The following is a 22,705-nucleotide window of genomic DNA, read 5'->3' on the forward strand; positions in this document are numbered from 1 at the left end:
ATTTTCTGGAGGGGAAAAAAATGCACAAAACCCCCCAGGTCAGATGATGACAATTGCCAAATGCATCTCTCTGTGTGGGGAGCAGTTGTTGGTGAGCCCCACTGGGGCAGCCCAGGGTTTCGTCTTCCCTGTGCCCTTCGCTGGCAGCAGCTGGCAGTGGATGCTTTGGAGAAGGAGGAGAAGGAGGCAGTGGTTCTTTTCCCTCCCTGAGGTGGCTCAGGGCTGCTAGAGAATAACAGTGATGGAAACACCAGCACATAATTCAGACTTTTCTCTTAGGGTTTAAACATAAATATTCGATATTTTGGGTGTGTACACTTTCCCTTAGATTTTTCTGATTGCTGATAGGTATTTTTCTTGCATAACCTCGCTTTCTGTGTGCCATTGCATCGGTTCCAGCTTATAGACATTTGGGAGTAACACAGTGAGACAGAAGCACTTTGTGCCTTGTCCTTCTCCCTGTAAAGTTCTGTTTGTGTATAAGCAATGGTATCATTATTCAAGCACCTTCGTGTATGTGTGGGACACTTCAGTAGCTGAAACTTCGCATCTGCGAGCCAGGCGAGTTGGAATGTAAACTTGTCACGGAGGAGGAAGTGATGGCAATGAGCAGTAAGTGGGAAAGAGAAATGAAGTTACTTCGCCTGAATGAAATGAGACTTTAAGAGGGTTTTAGATTTTCATCATTTTTAAGAAGTGAATCTGAAGTAGGCTATGCATTTCTGCTGTTTGTGCCTTACGAATGTCTAGCAGCATTCATTTCTGCTTGTATTTCTTAAATTGTAGGATATATCCATTGTGTAAGAATCTTTGTCTGACCTACAGTCGCTTGATTTTTTTGACTGTTTTTCCAACAGATTGAAATCCCATCATTATGTCTATCCTCAACTCTCCTATCCAAGTTTCCTTGTCTAGACTCATGAAACGTGTTTTGTTTTTTTTTTTTTTAATTTCTTTTTCTCACATGCGGACCATGTCTCTCCCTTGCTCCATGCCCTTACTCTCTGGCTTCCTCTGTAGTATCTAAACTCCATACCTTACCAGTCCGTCCGCATTTATCCTCTTATTTTGTATTTGGCTGACAAGGCCTCCATTCAGTCTTTCTAAAAAAAGCAGTAATGTGATGCTGTCGCCAAGGCAAACTCCTGCAAACAGCTAGTGCTGCTCCCCAAGCTGTCCTGCTACAGGAACACCAACAGAGGCATAAACAAGGAATGTTAGTAAGTGCTGATTTTATAAATCCAACAGGAAGCTGTTAAAAAAGAAAAAACATATAAAGGTGATAAAATATAAAATGTTACTTCTAAGCTTGACAAACATTTCCTGCACTTCAGGATGAGCTGATTTGAGAACAATACCATTCTATATTAAAATTCACGAGGTAGTCCTTCTGAAATATAAAAATTAAAACACTGTAGAGCAAAGCATACTTTGTGAAGGAAGCAAATAACTGATAGAAGGCTGGGTTGCCAACTGAGCTGATTACTCTGAGAAAACTGTCATATCTATCCCCTCCCCAAATCCTGGGTAAGTAACAAGAACTTCTTAGGGATCCTTCAGCTGAGGAGTTACTCTATCATGACAAACACTGAATTTTTATTACCACTCCAGTTCTGAGTGACTAAATTGTTAATTATTTCACAGAGGTCTGTTTTTCAATAGTTTCTACCTTTGAAAAAAAAAATAATTTGGGAGTTCCCTGATTTCCTATAGTTCTTTTCATATAGTAGATGTCGCCCCCATTGAAATAGGCCCTGGAACTGTGACACCTCCAGACTCAGTGCTTCTGGTCTCAGGTTGGATATGCAGAGATCCCTGTATGAGACATCTAATACTGCTTCTTCAGAAACTTTTTAGCAATTTAACAAGACCTCACCATAGCTGCCAGTTTGTTAGCGACATGAATGCTAATTCTGCTTTGAAATTTTTATAGCAGAAGGGATATACATATTTTAATCATCAGAAATCATTGTCAAACTATGGTAGGATTTTATATGCTGCATGTCTTGATGAAAATGTAATGCAGTAGCACACAATTCGTAGTGTTAGGTCTGTACTCATACACTTTACAGTATTATATGTTACAGCTCTAGTTCATTCCTAAATTTATCTAGTTCAAGATATTGTACAGGATCAAAGATAATCCCAGATTTTGTAACGGGGTAGGTTTTGCTGAATTATTATTTCAGATAGTCCAAGTTGATACACAAGGCCTAGAGTTATGTGTACTTTAAAAACCTGCTGTAATTAGGAATCCCCACAAACGATGTGAAAGCTGGTAGATTGTGTATTAGTAAGGTTATTTAACGCTTCCCTGTAGAAATTCCCCCCCCCCCCTTTTTTTTTTTTAACTATCCAGGCTCCAAGCTCGACATGGTTGAATTGAGATTTTTACCTCCTGGAGACTGCTCCCGACTCTGATAGGTTTGTTGGGTGCCCTCTGGCTCTTAATTCCTGAGGGAGAATGACTAATTGGTATAGGCCTTGGGAGGCATGTAAGAAGGTAACGCTGAGTTTGCAGGAGCAGAGAGGAAGGCCTCCTAGGTAAAGCATTTCAGCACTGCCTGGAGATCTGGATTTGTCCCCTTGTGTCTTCTGTAGCTGTGTTATTCTGGGGGAGCATCGTAAGACAGATGTTTCCTCAAGAGGTGATTCATTAATTATGCTCAGAGTGCAGTATTTGAGATAGCAGGGTCTAGTTTGTGGAAGTGCTGAGCAACAGAACTTGATGAGAACTAACCCCTGAACAGAAGACTTCTCTGAAAAATTGGATATTCAGTGTCTCAGTACTCAGCTTTTTATATCTTTTTCTTCTTTTCTCTACAAAATGGGAATAATATCTCCCTCCTTTCTTAGGAGTTCTGAGCAAGAAATTGTCCTGTACTGTGTATTCAATCAATATACTTAGGAATACCAGAGGAAAGCCTATAATGAAGCAAATTTTGTCTTCCTAGCTTGAAGAGTGAACAGTGAAAAGGTTTGGTGCTCTGTATGCAACAGTAACATGAAATACATTATTGAATAACTGCTCCTTAAATGAATAGCGTCCCTTCTATGTACTAGACAGTAGTCTAGTGAAAAGTAAGTGGTCATTTAATTAAATGTTATAGTGCATATTCCCAAGAGGGTTTTATTAAGGCCAGTTTTAATTCCAATTTTCACTCTACTTTTGAGTGCCTCATTTTGCAACTTTAGTACTGTTCAATGTTCTTTCAACACAGTTTTTTTTGAGTTTTAATGTAAGTCCTGTAAATAGAAGCAATATGTGCAAAAAAAATTAGTGTGTTAATACATAAGTAAGAAATAACTCATGTCAGGGCTTTTGTAAATACCTGGATAAATGTAGACAAACCTGTTGCATATCTGGCCATTCATGTAGGCAAACAAAATGTCAGCAGAGAAGCAAACTTAACTTATCAATGCAAAAAGCTGCCTAAGCGAAGGAGATAATTTTTTTCAAGTCTGTCAGTAGTGGAGAAACTCCCAACTTTGATATTGTCACCACTGGAAAGAGGAAACAAGTACAGAAATTTGCAGCACATCTAGAAAACCGGGGGTTTTGACAGATAAAGATGGGTTTGGGTTGCATTTAGGCGTGGAGGAATGCTCAGCTGCTGCTCTCCAGGAAGGCATCGCAAGAGTCGTCAATGTCAGGTGTTGACTTTGGCGTAATTCCAGTAGGAAAACTGTCCTGAGAAGCTGCTCTAATGTGCAGCAGCCCTTGCAGCACGGAGGATTTGTGGAAGGGGGCATCAGTGTCAGAAGGATCTGGCCCCTGAATCTGGCATTTGGATGATCACAGGCATAGCATATCCTGAGCTGGAAGGGACTGTGAGGATCGTCGAGTCCAACTCCTGGCTTCACCCCGGGCGAGCTAAGGGTTAAGCTATGGGCGTTGTTATATCCAAGGGTTATGTCCAAGGGCGTTGTCCTGGAACACACAATGAGATGCCTTAGTACTGACAACTGCTTTTTACCCACAGATGTGCTAACTTGGACCTGTGCTGTGGTGTAGATCCATAAAGTAGGTGTCAGCCTGTTAAGACCGTGGATGTTTTGTTGGGGTAGTTTCGGAGGCATATAAAGCATAGGAGACTTTTAATTTGTATATCTGATACATGTCTGCAATAACAGGTAAAGCGGAGAAGCTCCAGTTGATTACTTAACCATCGAGGGCTTCATATTATGATCTACAGATCAGATGATCCAAGAAGATGAGCTGTCTTTCTCCAGCCACCTCACCTGTACCCTGCCTTGGCTGAGGCGGCACCGCCACTACGCATTTCGTGGTGACGTGCTTGCCTTGCCACTCGCTGTTGACAGAGGCAAAACAGACTTCCTGGTTTGAAAAGCTCAACGTTTGTACTCAAATGTGCCTTACTGCACTCAAAGTTCAGAACAAACAAGCATACATGCTTCATTTAATGCCTATAGTGAGTTAAATCCAGAGGGTTCGCAGTTTTTCCATGCTGTAACAGCAGATGGGCTGTTTGCTCGTGCTTTTTTTTTTTTTTTTTTTTTTTTTAAAGGGGAGTTACTACTTTCTGACAGCTAGGAGAAGCCCTGGGCTTGGCTTGCTTTTCCCTGAAAGGGAACTGTGAGGTTTTGAAGTGAAGAATGCGACCATTCGCTAAAGATGAAAAGGACCGGAGAGCAAAGCTGGTGGAGCTCATGTGCTGCATGGGTCAGTAGCGCGGCATCGCTGCTTGGGAGCTCTGCAGCTTCAGCAGCGGGTTTGCTTTGTAATGGAAGGGCATTAGAGCTACGTCTGGTAGATAGCAGGGCTCTCCGTGGGGAAAACTTCTCACCAGAGACTTTGAATGGCTTTCGCTTCGTAGCTGTGCCTTACTTTGGCAGTAGGCTGCCTGTTTGCTAGTTCCTTCACTTGGCTTCGCTGTGCTCTGCTTGGAGGTCGAGCACATGAAATACTGTTGCACTGCACCTTCATCCTAATCGGCGTTTTCTGTGTTTGTTTTTTGATTAAAAACCACAAGTGGTTTTTATTCTGGTGTTTTTCTCGGCATTGCAGGTGGCAGTTTTCTTCCTTGTTTCACATTTGTATGTGTCATAGCTATACAATTTTTCTACAAGCGTAGAAAAGTGTAATCGATGTGAATATATAAAAGGAATATGGGGAGCAAGCATCACTTTTTACTTCTGTTGGCATTTTAATTGAAGGTAGGGTTGAAATTAATAGTCACTACATGTTCTAACAAGATGCATGGAAGGGAATTTTGGGGATTATTTTTTTTTCCTGTTGTCCCAGTAACATTTTCCTAACTGTAGACTTTCGTGGTGGTTAGTCAAAACTAGCTGAAGGTTGCCTTAGGAAAACAGGCATGTTGTACGCTTGTGGACTGGTACCTACTAAATTCTGCAGTTCAGAAAAGTTGTGTTCCTTTTACAACAGCTACCCATAATGGAACAGCTGTAAGGGAAATTAGTTCTGGATCTTTCATTTCTCTGTTTTTCTGTTCTCTACATCTGCCAAGCCAGGGCTTCTACCTTACTAGGAGAAATTACTGATGTTGGAAATGCTGCCTTCCTGGATGAAGGCTATAGGAAAACATCTACATAGCAAAAAGGTTTTTTACTCTGTCAGATTTTTCCCTCACGCAGTGCTTGTTTTGCTCTTAGGTGGTCTCCTAATTCTCTTTTTGGGTCATTGACTAGTATAAGTGTGTGTGGAGCTGTGAAGAGGGAAACAGAATATGCCAGAAACTTAGAGATCATGAGTGGTATGGAAAAGGTGTTTTGGGAACAGTTCCTGCTCTGTACAGAGCCAAATGTACGAGTACACTGCACAGACTAACTGCAGAACTCATCACCACAGCGAATGCAGAAATTAGAGGTGTTATAAAAGGATCAAAAAAAAAAAAAAGACCAAAAAAATCATCTGTGGATCTCACATGGAAAGATGTGTACAAGCTTGTAGGAAGCTTCGCAGGCTTTTGCTTGCCTTGTTTTTGAGTTAGTTCCTGAGAACTCCTTCCTCACAAGTGGGAGGAGCAGCAAGCAATGCTCTTCATGGCCCAGGATGGACTCGTGTGTGATCACAGGCCATTTTGAAAGACCTCAGTACCACACCAGCAACTTGAACGTCCATGGATGTGCACCTCCCACGATTTTTTATTTATCTATTTTACTTCTGTTACCTTTGACCAATATGAAAACAATATTTTAATGTAAAATTCAGGATGCGATTCAATCTTCTAGTGATGGCCACAGCTGAAGAAAGGGTCTTGTTTGGCTACCTGAGCTCGTTGCTCCTCCTCAGCCACGCTGCAAATAGCCCAAGTCAATGAAACAGCTGCAGTTTTGTTGTACAGGGTCTTAAGGGATCTGGCTATTTTAGGCTTGCACAGATGGTCCCGGTCCTAATGCAGTGCAGCTCCTGCTCTGGGGAGCTCTGGGACTGGGCGGCTCCATAGCAGTCGTACCACCTAATGACCACGCGAGGCTTTGTGGAGGTGACTGAACTCCTGAGCTGGGGTAGCATCACTGTTTCTTTAGCACGGCTCTGTACAATACTTGTACATACATCCCGTCCGTGGTGGGATGCTTCCTTACCCTATTGCTCTTGTTATTTCTTCTTGGTATTTTGTGGGCAATCACTGATGCTAACTGCCACACCACGGAGCAAACTGTTGGCAGTAGCTGGGCCTCAGCACTAGGTTAACGAACCCTCTGTTTATATTATAGAGGTTTAAAAGAAACAAGGTGCTTTCTCTGACTAAAGCATGTTGGAACAAGGGTGATCTTCCGGTCAAAAAGCACAATGATGAGAAAGTCAGCTTTCATATTGTAAGGGATTTTCTATTGGTAAATACTGCAATAATTTATCAGATTATAGAGGCTGGAAGTGGTATTTATAGCTCTTAAAAGTGTGCTTTGATCTTTTTAATCATCTTACGGATGGTCAACTTTTCTTAGGAAGTTATATTTCCGTTAGTAGTGCTCCTATTCTGACAGCAGGGCTGTAGCCCTGGAGGTGTTCACCTGGAACTTCTGCTCAGGAAACCTCTGCATAACATTCTGCGATGTCCCGCCAAAAACATTTGTATGCTATTATTTTAATTGGATATTTCAGAGCTTTTACAAGCTATTCTCTTTTTAAACCTTATTAGAATGCTATTTTTTAAAGCTGTTATTAAAAAATCTTCTGCATCATTTGTAGAGCTGTTGAAAACCCTTTTCTTTTTCCTTTTTACCTGCAGATGAACGGGACAAAGTACAAAAGAAGACCTTCACAAAATGGATAAATCAACATCTGATGAAGGTCAGTTGATATTTCTGTGATGTCTGGATGATTGATTATTGCAGCAGTGATCATGCATTTTACTAAATGTTTGACTTCAGTATGCAGTTGCATTGCATATAGTAAGGAAGTCAAACTAGCAAGATGTAAATCTCAAGGTTTCTGTCTTTGAGGAGTCATGGGGGAGTTGAAATACTGCTGTCTGATAACCCCGGGTGATCTGTTTGAATACTTGCACTTGAAGTTAAAATGGGACAAAGTTTTAAGGGACACTATTTCTTTCTGCAATGCTTGGCTTTTTTTCTAGCATTAGACTGCCATGGCTGTAGCAACACAGCTAAGGCAAATTAAAAAAAAACAAGGTTAAAATAATTTTTAAGTACTGTGTTGAGGAGAGGGAAGTGACCTTGAGAAGAATATCTCTAGATCAGCCAGTGACATCAGTGTGCTGCTCATGGATTAGAAACAGAGACTTTCTAGGGATGAAAGTCACTTTTCAACATCTTTCTTTTGAATAAGTAGTGAACTTGGTCTCAGGGACAGAGCACATCAGTTTAACAACATGTACAGCTTTTAGTCAACACAGAACTGAAGGCTGTGAATTCACCTTCACTGCATGGTCCTTCAGTTCTAAATTTAATCTGCTGTTTCAGCGCCAACTGTCGAGCCCAGACATTTCTCTGGAGAAACAGATTGTATAATTACTTAACATAACTGGCTTTGATTTCTTTTCAGAGGTTGAATTCACATAGAAGTCCCATTAATAAAAATGTAACTGTAAGCTGTCAGAGTTGAGATTTAATTAATGAGTATAATGTTCAGACACTGTTGGAAAGATTTGCTTGTGTTCATATATAGAGAAAAATGCATTTTTTAAGGGGGTGACTTAATTATCTCTTTGTTTCTTGTGGCTGCGCTTGTAGCTACTTGATAAATATCGGATGCTGAAGTGTACCAGAATTTCTTCAGGGATGTTTAAAATCAACTTTTATGGCTCCTTAAATCTTTAGAAGGTGCAGAATTCTAGTTTTGCATCTTTTAAACATTTGAAATCAGGGTATCTCTTGGAAATGGCATGACTTTGTGGGCTAGCAAAGCCCAGACGTTAAGTTGCTCCCCATTTTTCTTAGCAATAGAGAGAGAACTTTCTCTTGCAAAGTGCTGTTTCAGTTCTTGTTGCCATGACTGAGCCATCAGGATTGGTCCTGACATCAGCCTCCGAGCAGCTGCTCTGCATAACCTCTCTGTGAGAAGGGTGAGTCTGGAGCCTCAGAATGGCACTAAATACTGCTCATACCAATAGGTTTTCCTTTATGGGTTTCCTAGACCCAAAGGAATTGTGCTGTGTCGAAACAGCTGCTCCCAGTACCTCATCTATTTAGACACCTCCTCACCCTGGTCTTGGGATACCCAAGTGGTCCCGTGCTCTTGTGGAAGTCTGCTTGCTAATGAGAAAAGACAAAGAGGCTGCCGACCTGCTCTGTCTCCTTCTGGGAGTTCTCTGGATTTTACTCCAGATTTACAGCATAAGAAATTTATCTGTTGTACAGTACTTCAGGCAAATTAGATTTAAAGAAAAAAAAACACGCAGAAGAAGATTGTCATTAGTCTGGCAGCAAAATGCAATCTCCAAATTAACCATCATGCATTTCTCCTCACAATTGAAGATAATTGTGACTGTGTTTGTAGGGGCTACTGATCTTTTTCTGTATTAAAGATGCCTTTTAAAGATGCAGGTTTAATTTTCTGTGGAATGTGGAAAGCCCCATTTGAAGCTTTTTTGGAGAACAATCCTTCAATACCAGTTTAAAATAATGCCTGTTTTAACAGATGAGCAGTGTAACGAATATTACGTTTATACACACCATTTTTTTCAACAATTTTCAAACATGCACAGTCATCGTTGACATACATTTTGCCTCTTGGGAGTAGCTTAGAAAGGATTTAGACTCTAAACCTGTAAGGCAGTCGGGTGAAGAGTTCATACTAAATCCTTTTGACTTGCTTGACAAGGTCAGTGGCATTAGGCCTTCATCTTCAAATAGTTCTTGGTGTGAGTGATGTTAGAGGTAAATATATATATATATATGTATTGCTGGCCTTGATTTTCATCTCAGATTGCTCACTTTAGAATTCAAGTAAAGGATTGTTAACTTACACAAATACAATTTCATAGAATCACAGAATGGTTTGGGTTGGAAGGGACCTTGAAGATCCATTTCCACGCCCCCTGCCATGGGCAGGGACGCCTCCCACCAGACCAGGTTGCTCAAAGCCCCATCCAGCCTGGCCTTGAGCACCTCCAGGGATGGGACATCCACAGCTTCTCTGGGCAACCTGTGCCAGTGCTTCACCAGCCACCCTTAAAGTAAATAATTTCTTCTTAATATCTAATCTAAACCTACCCTTTTCAAATTTAAAGCCATTACTCCTTGCCCTATCCTCCTTGTCCTATCACTGCACTCCCTGACAAACAGTCCCTCCTCAGCTTTCCTGTAGGCGCCCTTTGGGTACTGGCAGGCCATTATAAGGTTTCCACGGAGCCTTCTCTTTTCCGGGCTGAACAACCCCAGCTCCCTCAGCCTGTCTTCATAGGAGAGGTGCTCCAACCTTTCGATCATCCTCATGGCCCTCCTCTGGACTCATTCCGTTACCTCCATGTCCTTCTTGTGCTGGGGGCCCCAGAGCTGAAGGCAGCACTCCAGGTGGGGTCTCACAAGAGCAGAGCAGAGGGGGACAATCACCTCCCTCACCCTGCTGGCCATGCATCTTTCAATGCAGCCCAGGACACGGTTGGCTTTCTGGGCTGCAAGTGCACATTGCCGGCTTATGTTGAGCTGCTCATCAACCAAGACCCCCAGGTCCTTCTCAGGGCTGCTCTCAATCCATTCTCCACCCAGCCTGTGTTTGTGCTTGGGCTTGCCCCGGCCCAGATGCAGGACCTTGCACTTGGCCTTGTTGAACCTCATGAGGTTCGCACAGTCCCACCTCTCCAGCCTGTCCAGGACCCTCCGGATGGCATCCCTTCCCTCCAGCATGTCGACTGCACAACACGGCTTGGTGTCATCTTGCTGAGGGTGTCAACTTGCTGAGAGTGCACTCAATGCCACTGTCCACCTCACCGATAAAGATGTTAAACTGCCAAAATGATGGATAGTGGCTTAATGCTTTTTGACAAAAAAAGTGATAATTTGACACTAGTTCTTCCATTAACTGGGAATTTATGTAGCAACTCAACTTTATCTTTTGGAAATTTTCAGTCTGAAAGCAGTTGATGATACAGTTGTCCATTTTCTGTTCTTACAGCATTATTTCTAGGACCATGACTTGCATGGAAATTAAATTAATCGTTCAGATGCTCTCTCTTAAGACACAAGGACATATTTAGAAAATACTCTATGATGGTTGGAATGCAGGGAAAGTAGCACCATAAATGAACGCACTTTTGGCAGAGTCAGTAGAGCTCTCCTGGTCTATACATTACATTGAATTTGGGTCATAGCTTTCTGCTTTGTTACCTTGGATTTAATACAAAATACATGCAGCTCATACATGCTCACAGATTGCTGATAGCTTGTTGCAGAGGAAAAAGAAAAAGTGAGAACTAACCTGTTTCAGGCATCTCACTAGATTTATTTCAGCTAGTTGTCTAGATTACTTTTTTTTTTTATGGTTAGCAGAAAGAAGAGACCCTTCTGTGTGTCTTGGACCACCTTGTCTGTAGGTGATCTAAGTACCTTAGGGGCAGATGAGTTGTGTCCTAGAGGTGCTTTCAGCCCACTGACTGAAAAAGGTCGGTGTGCTTTATCTGTCACTGAGCTATGGTTCAACAAGAAGTGGGAAGGATAAAAGTGGTCACACAAGTTATGAGAGACTGCTGAATGGTTAAAGGTGATCACACAAGTTAGGAGAGACTGGAAAGCTTGACCACAATATGTGTGTGGACAGAACCTCTACTGCAGACATGGGGATGGATTGCACTTCTCTTTAATCTTTTTTCCATCCTATGTACGTTCTTTACTTTTTATCTACCCTGCTTCCTTTTCTCTCTCCCCTGTTCCTTTTTTGTTTTTCTTTTCTCTGTTTTTCCCCATCTTTCTTCCTCTTGCCTCTTTTTACTTTTTCCCTGCTTGTTTAGTTCTTTCCTTGCCCATTTTAATTAATCTTCTGTTCTCTTGCAACCTAATGTCCTTGGGGAAGTACCGGACTTTTAATTCCTTTATAGCAGTATATTCAAAAGAGTTTTTTCTAGGTCAACAGTATGATGCTTTTATGGGTTACCATCATTTGTTGGGTGGATGGCATGGAAGCCTACTGTCATTCTTCTAATTAAGTTCTGCTTTTAAGGGACTTGCTGAGTAACCACAAACAACATGGCTGAGAAATGTTTACCCTTCTGCCCTCTGCTGTCCATCTTTAGTTGCACTGGATTCAGGGCACAGAAGTGCATACTGAACCTCAGTGTGTGAGATTAATCCCTTGGCAGTTCAGCTGACCAGTTAAGCATGTGTTTGTGTACTTTACTAAACTAGAGCCACAGTCATTGCAGAAATATTTCCTGCAAACAATCTCTAGATATGTAGGTTTAGAGATAGATAAGTAATAGTTATTTAGAAAATTCAGCTGTTCTTTGTATACCACAGTTCATGATCAAATGGACTGCCACCACATTTTTTTTAAAAAATGCTGATATTTTCTTTATAATTTTTAATAATTTTTCATTGGGATGGTAAGAGTTTTGCACTCATTAAGGCTACTGTTTAATGTCTGATGGTTGGGCTCTGGTTTATATGCTATCTTTTACTTTTTGTTGACATACAGGCTGGAGAGGTGAGATATTGGCCTTACCTGCTGCTGTGGTATGAGCTTCCAGAAAGAAACTCACATTCCAGTGTAGGGTGGCAATGGGGTAGAGATCTCATCTTTTAACTTCTCACAATGTGCCTCTGCTTCTAGTGTTTCGCTTTGCTGCTGTCAAAATAGTATGTTAAATTCTAGTACTTGCTATAGCAGTAAGTAGCACCTGACATAACAAAACTGGCTAAATTAATGAAAGAAAAAGATTTTCATTCTGGTGTAGCATTCACACATGGTTAAAGAGTCTGAAGTGAAATCTGATTTCCCTTAAAGCCCAGAAGTTTTTCCTTAAATTCCTTTGAATCCCCTGAAGCCCGAGAAAAGAATGAAAAGTGTGAAATATAAGTAGAAATGAGATAAAAGAGGGAAAAGAAAAAAGGTAATGATGAAAAATGAGTAAAAGCAGACAAATTTGTCATTCAATTCGTTTTTCAAATCAATTTAAAAAATTGTTTTGTAGCACCACAGCTTAGTCTTGACAGGTTAAACAAGATGTTTTGAAGTACTTAGTTTCTTTATCAGAAATTATCACGTACAGAAAATGGGGTTAATGGCAAGGTGACCAGAGGCTGGTTAGATCAGTGCTCTGATGGAAAACAGATATTTGTAATGGACACCTAGCGAAAGGTGGAAAGGGAAAATGATTTTTCTCTTTTCATAGAATCACAAAATCATTAAGGTTGGAAGAAATGTCCAAGATCACCTGGTCCAACCGTCACCCTACTACCAATGTCACCCACTAAACCATGTCCCTAAGCACCAGGTCCAGCCTTTCGTTAAACACCCCGAGGGACGGTGACGCCACCACTTTCCTGGGCAAAAGTGGTTCCCTTTTTCGTTGAAGGAAGGGTTGTAGAGCACCTCTTAACAGACCTTCCAGCAGCAGTATGGGACCCTGGGGTGCCTTGAGCAGCTGCCTTGAGAGGGAGCCTGTCCTGCCCGTGGCACTGTATGGGGTGCCACCACCTGCTGCCCCCAGCAGCATGGGTCGGCTTGGGACCCTCAACCGGTGAGACCTGGGAAAAGAAGCGTGCTGGCGATGGGAGCAGTGGGCAGCATCCCTGCACAGTCATTAGTTGCTCCAAAAGTCACTTGTAAAGGTATTATGGGCAAGAAGGCTTTTAGAAGTAGCTGGACAAAATGCTTTTAAAACTACTGTTTTAAAGCTCTGTGTTCAAAATTGCATGCTGAGTTGCAGTGATACATTGGTAGTACATTGTAGAAATAAGTGCTTTTTGTTGTGCAAAGACTAAATGCATAATTCATAATAGAAACCCAGCGTTATTGATTCCTGTGAGTCCTTCAGACAGCTCATGGTTTGCAAATGGCATCTTGCATCGATGCCTTCGTGAAACGTTCAGGTATGCATTTAATGGCAGAGGAGCCATTCTGATCCGATGCAGTCATTCCCTTGCTGAAAGCTGGCACTTCACTGACACTAGTGGTTATCGTTAGACATAGCTCTACTCTACGATATCTTCTTCTTAGCCATGCAGTTAATCTGTTATTTAACATTCCCCACCTCTTCTTTTAGAAATGAACGCTTTTTAGCTCTACATTTTTATTTGTTTTAAGGCGTGAAATCCTTGGTGTTAGTCTGACTGTGCAGACTTTTTTTTTAAAGAGCTTTACTGCCTTTCATATCTGAAATACACTTTGAAAAAGCATGGTTTTTTTTTTTCTGTGTTAATAAAAATAGTAAGAAGATTGCTTGCTGTGCAAGTGCATATAAATGAATCTTCTGCGTGTTCCTCCTGGTTATTTCTGACAGCTGTTGTAAACTGTACAGCCCCACTTCAAACACAGCATGCAGCTTGCTGAGCTCACTGCTTTAGTCCTTGGGTGTGGCTGAGGTATGAGGATTTCCTCCTCTATGTCATTTTTTCAGTGTTCAGCAGGACCTATTTGTGTCTAGGTAGACAGGCTCTTTCATTTTTTCTCCTAAAAACTTTTGACCATTTCGTGTTCAGGACTATACTCAAACATCTTGCCTAAGCAGAAGTATTTTTTCCTTTGAGATTTATTCCTTCACAAAATTTTTTAAAAAGTCAGCTGTTAATGCTGTAAAGAAATATTTGATTTTGTTGTTATCCCTGGAAATATGTACAATTATAATTGACTCATACCACATGGTGTATACAAATTTTTCAAAAATCTTCTACTGACAAGTAAACCACACAGCATCTGTGATCTGCTTAGTATAATCTATAGGTGTTTGCAAAGCAGGTCAGCAAGCAAACTCAGGACTTTTTAGGTGTTCATGAGAAGTTTAGACAAAGGAGGAAGGTAACCAGGGGTTGGTGAGGATGGTGAGGCAGTGACGAAATGTGAAAGTTTTAGAGGCTGGTGATAAATCACATCACAGAATCTCTCTGCAAGCAAATAAATAAATCAAGTCAATAAAAACTATGCCACAGACTTCAAGTTTATTTGATCCTCTTTAATGTATGCAGACTTCATGACTAATTGGGAGTAGGAAAGAGAATAATTGAAAACAGTAAATTAAATATGCATGAAATATAGCTTAAGTGCATTGATATTTTTATGGCATGCAGCACTTTTGGAACAGTTGAGTGTATGTTTTTATGATCCTTTTTGTTTATTTATTTATTTATTTTAATTTGTTTTATGTAGGTTCTTATATGAGAAAGGATGAGTATAAGGAGAATTAAGTCTACTGTGAGGTTATTCTATGGTAGACTAGAAACACTAGAACCAATATGTTTCCTATAATAGACTATTATATTAATTCATTCTCTTTTTGTGGGTTTATTGTTTGCAATTAGCTCTCAGCACAGATTTTATTCAATATTTAATTATTTATCCTTAGAGATCATAAGAGATAAAATTCTACCATTTGCAATTAAGTGTTGGCTTTTTAATTAATTGTTAAATTATGCATGGAATTATATTTTATCTATATACTTTTGATGTGTCCACATTTAATAACCATTTATATACCAATTTAGAAATACTCTGGCTTGATCTTGCCCCCATGGGGCCAGTGTAACTGTGCCATTGGCTCCAGTGGGAGTAACGTTTGTCCCTCTAGCTGGACTCCAGACAGTAAGCAACCGCAAACATTCAGTCATAAACATTCCAAAATATTTTGTTCTACAACAATATTTTGTATACTTTGGGATGCCAGGCTTGATCTGAGGTAATATAGGTGTGTGACTGCGTGGGGACATAAGAATACATCTGAGTAAACAAGTTTTTTCCTGTAAAGAAGCATGTATTGTCTGTTAAAGATGTTTTTGGTGCTTTGAACAGGGAGATTTAAAGGTAGTAGTAATGTAATGTTTGAAATCCTCATCTACCTACTGAGATACAGAATCTGGATTCTAATCAGAATATTAAGTCTGCCAACCTTACCTCTTACCTGCTTTAGGCAGGTGTGGAGTATATTGCCTTTCGCCTGAGTTAATGTATCCTTGCAGTTTTAAGCTGTGAAAGCCAGATTTATTGGTTGGGTTTGATACATGCTATTAACATTACATTTCAATATTTTAAACGATTCATCCATGATGAGGTGTATTTGGTGGCTGGAAGGCTGGAAGGGAGAGGGCAAACTGCAAGGATGAAGGGTGAAGAAAACTGGTTGCACTGTGAAACAGAAGCATGTCTCCGGCCAAAGATAAAATGAGACAAAAGGTGGTTGTGGCTGCTGTTGATTTGAGGTGTTGAATTGGAACAAGGAGGTCAACAATGGTTTTTTGGTCACCATCTAGCATTCAAAGCACAGGACTTTGTGGCAATCATTTATCCTCATAACCGACAGAAAAAACAGGTGTAGAGGTCTGCATTTAAACTGGTCGTCTGCATGGCCTTTGTAGCCTGTGCAAAAAAGAGTTATTTCTTTGGCACAACTCAGCTCATCCTTAGCTCGGTGTGCCCAACAGGTCGGGGCTCACTGTGTGCTCTTTGCCGGCCTGTTGCAGGAGTGAGAGTGGCTACCCCTAACCCTGGTGTGGGCATGTGTGTTGTGGGATAAGTGCCACCCAGAGACGGACCTTCAGCCTGTCAGAGCATGCTGGAAATAACACTTGTTTTAGCAGGTTAAGAAAGCTGCTAGCGAAACTGCTGGTTAGTTAGGTCTCACTGGTGGGGAAGCACTGCTTCAAAACATAAAAGGGGAATGTCACTTAACAGCAAGTGATTGCAAAACCGCAGGCTCACCTTTCAAAGAAAAGGGAGAAGTGAGAAGAAAAAAACCGACAGCGAGCTTCTAAGCAGCCAAACTCCGCAAACTCGGGAAACCAATAGGTAGGGTCTCCTGGGGAGGTAATCTAAGAGAGGAAGGAATGCAGGAGGTCTGGCAGTCGCTGAACGCGCTTGTGTTGAAGACACAAAGGCAGGCTGCAGACGAGCAGCGCAGATAGGAGGCACAGTATAGAACATATTGCTGCTTGTAAGAGATGTGTCGAATGAAAAGGAGCCGTACAAAAAATGGAAATAAAGGTAGTAGGACTAAAGATTTGTATAAAAGAGTTAGTAAAAGTTGATGGGATACAGTCAGACAAGCAAAGGTCCAGAACGAGTTATGGTAAGAGAGTGACATAAAAGTCCACAAGTGAAAGGTTCTGTGATTATGTCAGAATATGAAGAAGAAAGGAGAAATACAGATGCATTACTGAGGGGAAAAAATGAGATGTATTATTGAATGGTGTAGAGAAGACTGAAGTACTCCATCCTTTTTAGACTGCATAACACTGACTTGATGAAACACATTTTAATAAGATTAGAGTAAAACTAAGATAAGGAAAGGTCAGTTTAAAGAATATTTAGAGAAGTTATGTGCTTTCTAGTTGTGCAGTTTTATTCACCCAGCAGTTAGAAACTAATTGAAGTCATTTATAGCATTTTATCATTTTATTTAAGAGTTCACAAAGGACTGGGGACTCCTAGGAGTCCGGAGTATAGCAAGCACAATACCTGTCTCCCAAATAGAAAGAAAGAATGGGGAATTACAGGTCTTACAGAGTAATTCACTCCGTGGGAAGGCAGTGAGGCAAATTCTTGAACTATCATCTATCCAACCTTTGGCTGGACGACTGATCTTTGAAAGCAAGCAGATGCAGGGGATGCTGTGTGAATGGTGTACCTCAAGTTTTTGACATGCTCCCACATGTAGTCTCATTAGCAGGTTACTATCAGAAAGCTTGAATGAAAGGTTCTGGGATACAATTTGCTTGGGTATTGCCATCATTAACAGCTGTGACTGCAGCCAAACCTGGAGCTAGCGAGAGCCATGGCCTTCCATTGTGGCTGCTGTCATGGCTGCCATCAGGTGCTGCCACAGCGTCCTCTGCCTCGGGGGGGCCATACAGTGAGCAAGGACCCGCTGTCCTTTCCATCAAGAGATGGGTCTGGACACCTTTCTGTGCTGCATCCTCAAGTGAGGACTCAAGCTCTGTCACTTCATCCTTGCAATTTTACCCTGTTTCTGTAACACTGTGGCTGCACCTTTCTCTGGCTCAGGCCTGGTGTCACGTTGTCAATAGGAAGTGCGGCCTTCACCCTGCCACGCTTCTTACAGGGTCCATCTCCTCTACTGGGCTGAGTTTGCTCATGCCTAGGAAGCTCCAATAGCTGCAGATTAACTCTGTGGGCCAGCACAGACGAGGAGACAGCTCATAACCCTGCCTTCTTGTAGACACGTGTAGCTCTCCCTTACGTTTGTGGGCATGCGGTTGTGAAACTCCATGTGGCTGCGGTACACCTCATCATTATGATGGCAAGAAGTTTGCAGCCATCTGTAATAAAGCACTAAGAAGATATGTATTCTTGGAAAATCAAGGACAGGTTGTGAGGAACTGTGTTTATTGAGTCTGAAACACAAAACTGAACAGAGACATGATAACATGTCCTCAGTATGTAAAAAGGGGGTTATGCAGAGGTGGGGGTGAACAAGTCTTTTCTAAAGTCAGGCTCTAAGGAGGGAGCAACAAAAAATTTGGATTAGTTTACAGATGATTTAGTTTGAAGATTAGGAAGGCAAAGTACCCCCCCCCCAAAGGATAGTAAGCATAGTAAAACATTGAAGTGTACATATCATGTTGTAAAATCTCCTTCATTTGAATTTTCAAGAATAAATTAAACAAGCATCTCTGGAGCATTTACACCAAACTTAATCTGCTCCACTCCGTGGAATTGAATAAGATGATTTGTTTAGTCCTTTTTAGCCTCACATTTGTATTATTCTGGGATAGTGACAAGCCTAATATAGACCAACCCTGTTATGAAAATAATTTTCAACTTTGAGTCGTAGAGCTGACCAATGACAAGTTTTTTATGAAGCTTATATTTTCATTAAATTAGTGATTTCAATCTGCATCAATCCTACAGTTTCAGTGGGAATGCCTGCTTTCAGTGGGCAACGTGAAGGTAATGTGAAATTTAATGATGTTTGCTTTGTATTCTTCATTACTTGGTATTAATGCATTTGTAAGTAAAATATTTTTAAAAGGGAACAGAATTAAAGTTACAAATTAGGCTTTAAGCAGGTTGTGAGTCACATTTTAGTTATCACCAGTGATATATGCTGAGGCTGCATCTCATAACAACCGGAAAATAAGAGATTTTGAGAGGGTTTTATAATGCACTTTTAATGTTTTTATTATTCTAAGATTTATACATAGTCTTATACACAAAAGCATCTGAACAAGGAGCATGGCATTGGGGAAAAATCATAAAGGGCTACTGAGGTGCAAAACAGGGGAGGGATGGACATCCTGGGCATTAGTCACAACTGGTACAAGAATTGTTTATGAGCTGGGAGCGTGCGTGGCATTGCACAGGACCTCCCCTGACTTGCAGTGTGTGGCATCTCCTTCGTGCTCACTGGGAGCTGTTCGTAGGGTGAAGATTACTTTGGTGAAATTGGTACTAAAGCTGGTAACAGGTACTAAACAGGTACTAAAGCTCTGTAACTTAATATTTTTGGGCTTTAAATTGTGGCAATAACGGAGTAGATGTCTGGTTTGTGTTAGTAGATAACCATTTCTGCAGAGCTTGTGAATCTGTACAACATGGGCTCCATTCAGATGTATTTGCTGATCCCAATACGCAAAGTTAGTTGCAGCCAACCAAGACTGTGGAAGTGTTACAAGCAGTGGAGGTAGTGCCGTGTTAAAGATGATGACTAAGTGCAGTGGGATCTGTGGAGGTATTTTTAATGGCCAGACCTTGGTTCTAGTACTGACAACCCATATTAATTGATGTAGTCCTTTACCTCAGAAAGATCTGAGATGGGAGCTGGAATGGAGACAAGATTTATTTTTCTGCAATAGGCAGAAATAAGAATTTTGGGGAAAAAAAAAAGACTGAAGACTTCTGGTTAAACTTGTCCTGCACAATAATTGTTTGAGATATCACAGAACTACTGAAATCCAGAAAAGAACTCATAAATGTGCATATTTGTGTCCTAGTTCTTGCTTACTACATACATAAGATTATGCACCTGCTTGCATACTTGCTGATTTGGGGATTAGGAGACCATTAGAATGCATTTCATGAAACCAACTATAGGAACACGATAAATACAAGGACAAGGTTTAGCAATGTCCTGATTTTTTTTTTTTTAATATGAACAGTAGTATATTTACCTTAAAGTCATACAAGTGTGTGTGTGTGTGTTTTTAATTATGTTGCTTTATTAAGAGTTATCCAGAGACATATGAAACTATGGGAGGTGGGGGATAAGATGCAAAACAGAGTATGCAAAAGCAGTGGGTTAATCAGGCAATATAGATGTCTGGAAGAGATGTGAAGGTTAATGTAAAAAAAAAAATTATTTTTATTTTTTGACTGATTCAAATTCAGGTACAAGGACAGGGTTTCAGAGGGGTGGAACACACTAGGTGTGTTCAAATCACAAAGTACCAATGCTAGTAGTGTGTACAATGTTGGCCAGTTGAGTAAGTGAAGGATCAGTCCAAGACTGCAGCCAAGGATGAATCTTCTGTTCTAAAATATCTGTTATAAAGATCAGGGATATTGAACTCGCTTTGTGTGGGAGACTTGTTTAAAAGTAACTTAGTAAAAGAATTTGAAATCATAAAGGGATTTTATGAAATGGAGTACCATTAGCTGAGCCTGCTGTTTGGGAAAATTAATATCCAGAACAAAAACAAATGGCTAGAAAACTGTGAGTATGAAATAAAGAATGATTTATTTCCAACGTAGCTACAAGAGAAGTTTTCAGTACAATGGATTATCAGACTGGTGAGGAAAAGAATGAAGTGAAAGGGAGTTTTTGACAACTGGACCTGAAAGTGGATTGACCAGGGTTTGCTTGCCAGTGAACAGGCGTGAAGAAGAGACTGAGCACAAGTTCTCCCTTTGTGCCATCTTACCACACACTTGCAGCTGGGCCAGGGGGAAGCAAGTCAGTGTCTGCTTGGCCGTGCATGTCCAGCACGAGCACATTCACACAGAGACGGAGGAACAGCACCATCTGCAGCTGAGTGCTTGTGCTGGCTGCACCCACTGCTGTCCCCTGGGGAAAAGCTGTGCCTGAAGGTTACCATTGCAGGGCTACCCAGTGATTAAATTATGCCAGAATTTGCGTTTGCTTATTTTCAATAGAATGTGTTCAGCTTAGTATAGGCTTCAGTACAAAAGATCATGACCAGGATATGTATTTGGAGTTTGTTGTTTCCCCAGAATCTCTATCAAATAAAATTTTGGTTAAAAATAAGGAGATTAAAGAACATAAGAGAGAGCCAGAGAGAGGATGTTGATCTGCACAGAACAGCTTCTGCTCCCTGATCTTTAGGGGTGCCATTGGGTTGGCGATGGACCGCAGCTCAGAGCCGCCTGGCTGTGCTGAGCAGGCTGGAGGGATCTGAATTACCCGAGGTGGAGTGGCCTTCGGGTGTATCAAGCAACACTCGTGTATGCTGTGTGGGGCAATCTAAGAAGTCTGCAGTGCAAAATAAGTAGTACTGAAGACATTGGAGGAAGCAGCCTTGCTTGGCAAATCAGTCCCATGGGAAAATTTCGACAAATCCGATATTCTGACAATTACACGCTACATTTTCGCAAGGATCTTGTTGCAGCCTGTTCAGAGCTTTTAGGAAGAATGGCATAAGTCATGCTTTGTGTGTATTGGCATGGTAAATCTTTATTTTTGCATAAAAACAAAATAAAACTTTGTGTAAGATTTTTTAGGTCTTTATTCATATCTTACATTTATTTGCCATGCAGTTGGAACTGGCAGTATGCTTCCTTTGTATTCAAAAGGTGAAAGGACTGAAAGATAGAAACTTTCAAAACCTACAGAAAGCTGTTTCCTCATTCCTCACTAGTGCTTGTTGTACAATTTGTCTTCTAGAAACAATCTTCAATACATTTTTAAGAAGCTGAAAAATTAGGGAAGCTCATGAAGATGTCAGGATCTTAGGCAGTGGCCACAGCAATGTTTCAGCGGTCTGAGTGATGACATTTTCTGTGAAATGGTACAATTACAGCAGCTTTTAACCGTCTGTGTCTGTTATCTTATGTTTTACTCTAGCCAAAAATCTGAAGCCCTTCACATGATCCAAAATGTACTGAAATGAATGGGAGTCTTAAATGATCTTTCTACGGGCATTGAGTCAGGATTTATCAGTGACCTCAGCGGCAATTAAGTCCTGACCTTCTTTTTTCCAAACACACCCACTGCAGCTCTAACTTTTGAGTCCTATCCCATTTTCCTTCCGAGGAGTTGGTAGTGCTTTGTATCTGAGCTGTGCATTTAATTAACTTCACTTCCCCAAGCGAACAAAGTGGTACTTGAAAAGACTTTCCCAGGCTGTGTAGCCTGAAAGGCCTCTCTTGGCTCTGTAGTGTTGTAATTCTTGATGATGCCTGGGGATAACGCTGTTTATTAATAAAGGCTTGTCAGCAAAACTTCAGTTTCTCAAAAACAGGAATCAGTTTTGATTCGACTACTGCCAGTTCTGAAAACTGTAAGGAAAGGCCTAGTTTGGCTTGTTCTCTCAATGATCTCTTCAGCTTACCTGTAACATAGATAAGAAAAATCCCAATATTTTAAGAAAGATACCTGATTACGATCGTCTGCTTTCGTCAGCCTGTACAAACTGAAACGATTGCAAGTGTGTGAGCACAAAGTCTGCCTTGGCTCCAAGGCCTGCGGCCCCAGGGTCGCGCAGTTGCCTCACTTCCTTGAGGGAGTTCCTGGCTGCCTCTGGCACATGGGAGTAGCTGCTGCCTGTTCCTGCCTTATCTGATCATACGCTCTCTCTCTCTGGCCTCTTTTGCCTTCTCCTCAGTATTCTGCAACACATTATTTCCTTTCCGTCCTACACTGTTTCAATTGAGAACATAATCCCTTAGCATTTTAGGTACTGGGCTGAGGCACACTGTGCTGTTGAACCAATGTGTGAGGTGTCTCCATGCCAGGTGTGCATCCACTTTATACACAAAAAGGGCCACAACACTATTTTCCTGCCAGATTTTCTTCTGAAGCAGAAAAAGGGTAGAGATCGTTTTGTTTTCACAGAGTTTTAGCAGTGCATGTTCTCTCCTTCCTTTCAACACCAAGCAGATTTTGCTTGCAGATAGAGCAGGGACAGACTTTCCCAT

The 22,705-nt window shown here is 41.1% G+C and overlaps 1 protein-coding gene across 22 annotated transcripts in view; it reads left to right on the forward strand.

Annotated features, from left to right (window-relative positions):
* Window positions 1-22,705, forward strand: part of DST (dystonin) — a 298,953-nt gene that overhangs the window by 85,211 nt on the left and 191,037 nt on the right. For all 22 annotated transcript variants that reach the window (XM_066994752.1, XM_066994757.1, XM_066994753.1 and 19 more), the window contains one exon: window positions 7,218-7,279. In XM_066994752.1, coding sequence (XP_066850853.1) covers window positions 7,218-7,279 — 62 coding nt within the window. The remainder of the gene's footprint in view (window positions 1-7,217; window positions 7,280-22,705) is intronic.

Source organism: Anser cygnoides, chromosome 3, assembly GCF_040182565.1.
Source record: "Anser cygnoides isolate HZ-2024a breed goose chromosome 3, Taihu_goose_T2T_genome, whole genome shotgun sequence".
Taxonomy (NCBI): domain Eukaryota; kingdom Metazoa; phylum Chordata; class Aves; order Anseriformes; family Anatidae; genus Anser; species Anser cygnoides.